Source organism: Pongo abelii, chromosome 8, assembly GCF_028885655.2.
Source record: "Pongo abelii isolate AG06213 chromosome 8, NHGRI_mPonAbe1-v2.0_pri, whole genome shotgun sequence".
In the NCBI taxonomy this organism is placed as follows: Eukaryota; Metazoa; Chordata; class Mammalia; order Primates; family Hominidae; genus Pongo; species Pongo abelii.
This window is the reverse complement of record NC_071993.2, coordinates 102,159,256-102,166,971: the sequence shown is the minus strand read 5'-3', so window position 1 is coordinate 102,166,971 and position 7,716 is coordinate 102,159,256. Positions and strand designations below refer to the sequence as shown.

At 38.2% G+C, this 7,716-nt stretch overlaps 1 protein-coding gene across 1 annotated transcript in view; it reads right to left on the bottom strand.

The window, feature by feature from the left end:
• Positions 1-477: 477 nt before the first annotated feature.
• The window catches only part of ACSM6 (acyl-CoA synthetase medium chain family member 6), a 34,573-nt gene continuing 27,334 nt past the window's right edge, over positions 478-7,716 (bottom strand). Inside the window, exons 10-11 of the mRNA XM_002821012.4 lie at positions 4,062-4,163; positions 478-763 (exon numbers count right to left, since the gene is read on the bottom strand). Coding sequence (XP_002821058.1) covers positions 623-763; positions 4,062-4,163 — 243 coding nt within the window. The 3' untranslated portion in view covers positions 478-622. The remainder of the gene's footprint in view (positions 764-4,061; positions 4,164-7,716) is intronic.

Sequence of the window (7,716 nt, the reverse complement as noted above, 5' to 3'; positions counted from 1 at the left end):
GATTTGGGTAGGTAAAGGAAAAAGGGGGGTTGTTCTCTGGCGGGCAGGAATGGGGGTCACGAGGTGCTCAGTAGGGAGCTTTTGAGCCAGGATGAGCCAGGAGAAGGAATTTCACAAGATAATGTCATCAGTTAAGGCAGGAACAGGCCATTTTCACTTCTTTTGTGGTGGAATGTCATCAGTTAAGGCAGGAACTGGCCATCTGGATGTGTACGTGAAGGTCACGGGGGATATGATGGCTTAGCTTGGGCTCGGAGGCCTGACACTATTCATGTAAGATCTGTGTACTTATTGGTCATGATAAACTAATTTAAAAAATGAATTTTTATATGTAATTGCACAGAAAAATATTTCTATTACATTATTGAGTGAAAAAGGCAAGTTGTGCTAGAGCATTTCTCCCTGAACTCAATTCTACCAAAAAAAAAAAGTTTACATATAAGAAGAAAGAAGATTAGAAGAATATACTCCAAAATATGAGATTGTGGATGAGTTTTATTCTTTTATTTTTGGTTGTTTGCATTTTCTAAATTTAAGAAATATAATTCCTATGTATTGGAAGCAGTCCAGAGTCTTCTTCAAACTCCCACAGCCCCAGGCTCAATAGCAATAACCACAGCATTCACAATCTCTGACCCAATGCATTGGCAACATCATCAACTCTACCAGACAACCAGAAGTAGCCGTCTTCATCCATGATACCTCTGTCACCTGTGAGGTAAAGCATGTGGCCTCTTGCTGAAGCATATTCCTCCCAGCTCACCTGATAGAATGACAAATCCAGAAACCTACATTTACTTCCCTCTCGCAATCATTTAGTGATATGAATTGAGCACTCTGGCTAGCCCCAGGGGAGACTGAGAAAAATAAGTCAGGATCCCCACTCTCCAGGGGATCTCACATAGAAAACTCAACAAACACGGAGAACTTTCCTTGGTCATTTCTCTTAACTTCAGCTTTTTTTTTCTGTCCCAGCTAGAAACAAGAGTAATGATGGCACTTCACTCAGAGGTTTGTCCTGAGGCTTAAATGAGGCGACATGGACACAGCATTTTAGCACAGGGCCAGGTACAGTATATGTAAGGGGTGTTGGCTGCTATTTTCTCAGGCTCATCATCCATCAAATGCAATCACTGTTCCCTGTCTTTGAATTGTGCCTTTAATTTTCATACCACCCCTGACCAAAATTCCATCAGAAAAAGGTGGCTTCAGCTTAAGGTTCTTACACCAGAAGCACAATTAGAGTGATTGGTGAAAATTTCCCTTTGCATGAGATTGGCCCATTTTGCAGGATCTTTCTGTGGAGTGTTCACAGATTCTTTTTTTTTATTTTTTATTTTTATTTTTATTATTGAAACAGAGTCTCACGCTGTCACGCAAGTTGGAGTGCAGTGGTGTGATCTCGGCTCACTGCCAACCTCTGCCACCCAGGTTCAAGCGATTCTCGTGTCTCAGCCTCCCAAGTAGCTGGGATTACAGGTGCCGATCACCAAGCCCGGTTAATTTTTTTTGTATTTTTAGTAGAGATGGGGTTTTGCCATGTTGGCCGGGCTGCTCTCAAACTCCTGACCTCAGATAATCTGCCTGCCTCGGCCTCCCAAAGTGCTGGGATTACAGGCATGAGCCACTGCGCCCGGCCAGATTCTAACAGCATTTGACTCGTTGCCATAGAGACCACGTCACCAATTTGTCCAGATTCTTAGATCTAATGGACAACCTGCTTGTTAGAGTTCTAATAAACTTTAGTGAAAAGCTGTGTAAGCAGCTCATTCTGAAACAGCACAGTAATCCCAGTAGGTATATGAGATATCTGGGTCTCTTCTTTGGAATCTGTCTTATGGGTGAGAACATGATTTTAAAGTCTCAGCGTATTGAAGTTGTGTTATCAAAGTTTGGAAATATTAAGCATTATTCTCTCACAGAAATTCATAATATTAAAATATTTAAAACATTTTACCTAGGCTTTAACTCAAAAACTCCATGAGAAATACTCAAAGAGGCATTTGAAGAGTTAACAAGGATACTCATTGAAGTAGTATTTACAATATAAAACATTGGAAGTAACCAAAATTTTCAACAATAGCAGATATGTTAAATAGATCATGATAGTTCTCCTTGATAGGATTTTATAAAATTATTAAAAGTGTTTTAATATAAGGGCTGGGTGTGGTGGCTGTCAGCACTTTGGGAGGCTGAGGCAGGTGGATCCCTTGAAGTCAGGAGTTCCAGACCAACCTGGCCAACATGGTAAAACCCTGTTTCTACTAAAAATACAAAAATTAGCTGGGCGTGGTGGTGAGAGCTGGTAATCCCAGCTACTCATGAGGCTGAGGCAGTAGAATCGCTTGAACCCGGGAGGTGTAGGTTGCAGTGAGCCAAGATTGTGCCACTGCACTCCAGCCTGGGTGACTGAGACCCTGTCTCAAAAAAAAAGAAAAAAAAAAGTTGTTGTATAAGATTTACTGATCTCTGAAAATCATAAGTAAAAAAACAGGCTTCACAAAAGCTGATAGAGTACAATCCCACTTTTATAAAACAATACATGTAAATAGAAAAAGAATGAAGGATATATACACATCACATGTTAATAGTGGCTAAGAATGGTTGCATTATGAGTTAATATGCTTTTCTTCTTTGGTCTTTTCTGTATTTTTGAAAGTTGTCTATATTGAACACACGTGAGTTTTATTATCAGGAAAGGCTAAATAAATAAATATTTTAAAAGTAATTAAAAGAAAGCCCCCCTTTATAGATAAAATGGACTGCTCATCTTTATGGAATAATGCCACCTAATTAATGTATAAGAAATAGCAGTTTGAAAATCACTGTTCTGAACCCCCCATTTTATTTATTTGTTTTTGAGACAGGGTATTGCTCTGTTGCCCAGGCTGGAGCACAGTGGTGCCATCACACCCAGCTCACTACACCCTTGACATCCTGCTCTCAGTTTATCCTCCCACCTCAGCCTCCTGAGTAGCTGGGACTACAGGTGCATGCCACCATGCCTGGCTAATTTTTGTATTTTTTTTTGTAGAGATGGAGTTTTGCCATGTTGCCCAGGCTAGTCTTGAACCCCTGGGCTCAAGTGATCTGTCCATCTTAGCTTCCCAAAGTGTTGAGATTACAGGCATGAGCCACTGTGCCCAGCCACTCTTTATTTTAATAATTGTTTCCGAAAAGAAAAGAATCATCTATGGATGCTAAAATGATTGGGTGAAAGTTAATTGGAGAATAGGATATTTACAGAGTCTGTAATTGTTACAGGGCCGATTTTACTAATTACAAAGAGGAAAATGTACCTTTACAATGGAAATGGCACTCACCTCCTTAATCAAAAGATCAAAATTATCAGCACCCAAAATGAGACAACCTAATGTTTCCCCCCATAAGCAAATAAGAAATATACATCATCTACTTAATATTCTTGAGAAAGATGTTTATCCTGGATCTCATTATAAGGAAACAATATGTAAGCCTAGAAAGTGAGGCATTTTTTAACACAACAGTTCTCTATTCTTCAAAATGTCCATGTCATGAAAAACATGGTGGTGGGACAGTTATAGATAAAAACAACTAAAGAGATATGAGAACCAAATAAATGCATGAACCTTGATTGAGTTCTGGATTTACAAAAGCTATAAAACACATTTGAGTACAATTGAGAAAGTCTAAGTATTGGCTAGATATTAGATAGTATTAAAGAATTATTTTTAATTTTCATAGATGTGGTGTTGACGTTTAAGAAGAAAGTTCTTAGGGGAATGCTACTGAAATATTTAAGGACAAAGTGTCATAATGTCTGCATTTACTCCCAAATGTCTCATCAAAAATGTGCAAATATAAAGTAAATGGGGCAAAATCTTAATAAGAAGTGAGTATAGGTGAGAGATGTACAGGTAGGTGTTCATTGTGCTACTATTTAACATTTTTGGAGACTCAAAAATTTGCAAAATTAAAAATTGGGACAAAAGTATTTGGCAAATCATAAAGTACTCAACAGTAATGGCACTATGATTAGTAGCAACAATGAAAGTATTTAGGAAAAAAGAAAATTTTCTTACCATGTGTGGACAGTACAGAGAAGCAGGTTGGTTTAGTTTTATGTGGATTGCAATATTTCCTTCTTCCCCTGGAGGCAGGAGATTTGAGTTTTCATCCACAATCTGAAATTAGATAATCACTAAAGGAATTTTCCTTACAAACCATTTGCGCTCTTTCTAAAACACCACAAGATCTAAACTTAAGCCTTTCTACCCCCATTTAAGATGCCAGGAAAGTGCTTGGTTGGTGTACCTAGATACTGGGCAACCTAAGAGGCAGTGTGGTTCAGTCGTCAGTGTGAGGGTGCCAGAGCTGGAAATATTTGGGTTTGCATGTCCACTCTGACACCTTCTGACTCTGAGAATCTTGGATACTTCTCTGTGCCTCAGTTTCCTCATCTAGAAAATCAGAGATTTAAAAGTGCACCTATTATACAGCTTTATTGTGAGGATGAAATAAGACAATACAGGTAAGGGCTCCATTGCCTGGTTAGTACAAAGTTTTAGGAAAGCCAGCATCTCAGAAAGGCCTTTCAAACAAGACACTTAATTAGCCATCTTATGTATAAGAAAAGAAATATAAAGAACATGAAAATTTAAAAACAGATTTGGCAGTTTTATAACAGTCTAGGAGGTGGTGTTATTTTTTCCTATTAAGAATTAGAGGGCAGGTTAGGAATAAATAAAATACAGTTTGAAAATAATGAGTTATTGGCCGGGTGCGGTGGCTCACGCCTGTAATCCCAGCACTTTGGGAGGCCGAGGTGGGCGGATCACCTGAGCTCAGGAGTTTGAGACCAGCCTGACCAACATGGAGAAACCTCGTCTCTACTAAAAATACAAAATTAGCTGGGCGTGGTGGCGCATGCCTGTAATCCCAGCTACTTGGGAGGCTGAGGCAGGAGAATTGCTTGAACCCGGGAGGCCGAGATCATGCCATTGCACTCCAGCCTGGGCAACAAGAGCAAAACTCTGTCTCAAAAAAGAAAATAATGACTTATTTCGGCCGAGTGGCTTCTTTATTGACCTGAAATGGAAGGCGTGACCATGAAGTAATGTGACAGGAGTTAAAAAGTACACTGAGAGGCTAGCTCAATTTTGAGGGCTACAGCCTTCCAAGTTGTCACCTTGGAAAGCAATATGCATACTCATTTTGAATTTATTATCCTTGCTGAATACTTTGAAACTTTTCTATAGAAACTACCAGCCCTAAGGATCAGAAGGTCTTCAGGGATAATACGTCTTTATACTTTGATGATGAACTTTAGACTTTAGGAAAAAAGTGGCATTTAGTACTAAGTCTAGTAAATTAGATGAATTATCTGGAGAATACATTTTTAAATGAGATTTTAAAAATTTTATTTTCAATGAAATTGTTCTATTAATTTTATTTTTTGTTTATTGATACTACATAGAAATACTATTAATAATTTTTTGTATATTAATCTTATTTCCTGCAACTTTGATGACCTCCGTTATTAGCTCTAATAGTGTGTGTGTATTCCTTAGGATTTTCTGTATACATGGTCATGTCATGTTGAATAGAGATAGTTTTACTTCTTCCTTTCCAATTGGGATGCTATTTCTTTTTCTTGCCTAATTGCTCTGGATAGAACCTCTATGAAGAGTGAATATTCTCATAAGTCCTGATCTTAGTGGGAGCACTTTCAGTTTTTTACTGTTGAGTCTGATGTGAGCTGTGGGGTTTCTATATGCCCTTTGTCAGGCTGAGAAAGTTCCCTTTCATTGCTAGTTTGTTGAGGGTTGTTACCATAAATAGGTGTTGGTGTTAGATTTTGTCAATGATTTTTCTGTGTCTGTTGAGATGATCATGTGATTTGTGTACTTTGTTTTACGTTATATTAATTGGTTTTTATAGTTTGAACCAACTTTGTATTTCTGGAATAATCCCACTTGGTTATGGTATATAATCCATTTATATGTTCCTTGTTAGGTTGGCTGGTATTTTGTTGAGTTTTTTGGCACCTATAGTCATAAGAAATATTAATTTATGGTTTTCTTTTCTTGTGATGTCTTTGGTTTTGGTATCAGGATGATCCTGGCTCATACTATGACCCCATTTTGAGGCACAGCCTCCAAAATCCTGGTGTTATATGTTTTTGGGGAGAGTTTGTGAAGGATTAATGTTAATGCTTCTTCCTTAAATGTTGGATAGAATTCACCACCAAGCCATTTGGGCCTGTTTTTCTTTGTGGGAAGTGTGTGTGTGTGTGTGTGTGTGTGTCTGTGTGTGTGTGTGTATGTGTGTGTGTTTTGGATGGGGAGTGTAAGGAATGAAGTTATACTTCATTTTGACAAATTAAAAAATATCTCTTTCATCTTCCCCCTTTGTGTGGGTCCTCTTCTCCTTTCTCACCTGAATTAAAAAAAATAAACCCTCTAATGAGGTACAGTTGACATGCAAAAAGCTATACATATTTAATGTGTACAACTTGATGAGTTTGAAGAGAAGTAAACACCCATGGAGCTGTCACCACAATCTGTGCCATGAACGTATTCATCATCTTCAAAAGTTTCCTCCCACCCTCTTATTATTATTATTATTTTGGTAATAAGAACACTTAATATATCTCCTTAGCAAGATTTTAAGTATGTAATACAGTGTTGTTAACTGTTGGCACTATGCTGTACAGTAGATCTCTAGTAGTTACTGTCTGTGTAGCTGAAATTTTGTACCCCTTGGTGGATACCTTCCTATTTTCTCCTCTCCACCAGCTCCTGGCAACCACCAATTCACTTTCCAGATCTGTGAGTTAGACTTTTTTTTTTTTTTTTGAGACAGATCTTGCTGTGTAACCCAGGCTGGAGTGCAGTGGTGCGATCTCTGCTCACTACAACCTGCGCCTCCCGCGTTCAAGTGATTGTCCTGCCTCAGCCTCCTGAATAGCTGGGATTGCAGTCATGTGCCACCATGCCTGGCTAATTTTTGTATTTTTAGTAGAGATGGGGTTTTGCCATGTTGGCCAGGCTGGTCTTGAACTCCTGGCCTCAAGTGATCTGCCCACCTTGGCCTCCCAAAGTGCTGGGATTACAGGCATGAGCCACCTTGCCCAGCCAAGATTGTTTTCTTAATTTCCTTTTCGATAATTTATTGTAGTGTATAGAAACACAACTGATTTTTGTGTATTGATCTTATATCCTGAAACTTTGTTAAATTTGTTTATCCTAATTTTTTTGGTTAATCTTTAGACTTTTCTTTATACCATAGGTAGAAATATAATTTTCTGCACATCTGTAAGATCATGTAATCTGCAAACAGAGATAATCTTACTTCTTCCTTTCTGATTTGAATACTTCTTTTTTCCTTTTATTTTCTACTTACTCTTGCTAGGAATTAGAATACTATGTTGGATAGAAGTGATGAGAATGTGTATCATTTCCTTGTTCCAGATATGAGAGAAAAGCTTTCAGTTTTTGACCATTGAGTATGATGTTAGCTCTGTGCTTTTTATATATGGCCTTTATTGTGTTGAGGTAAATTTCTTCTCTACCCAATTTCTTGAGAATTTTTATCATCAAAGGTGTTGAATACTGTGGAATGCTTTTGCTGTGTCTTTTGAGATTATCATGTCATCTTTGTTCCTCATTCTGGTAGAATGCATCTGTGAAGGCATTTGGTGCTGGGCTTTTCTTTGTTGGAAGGTTTTTGATTACT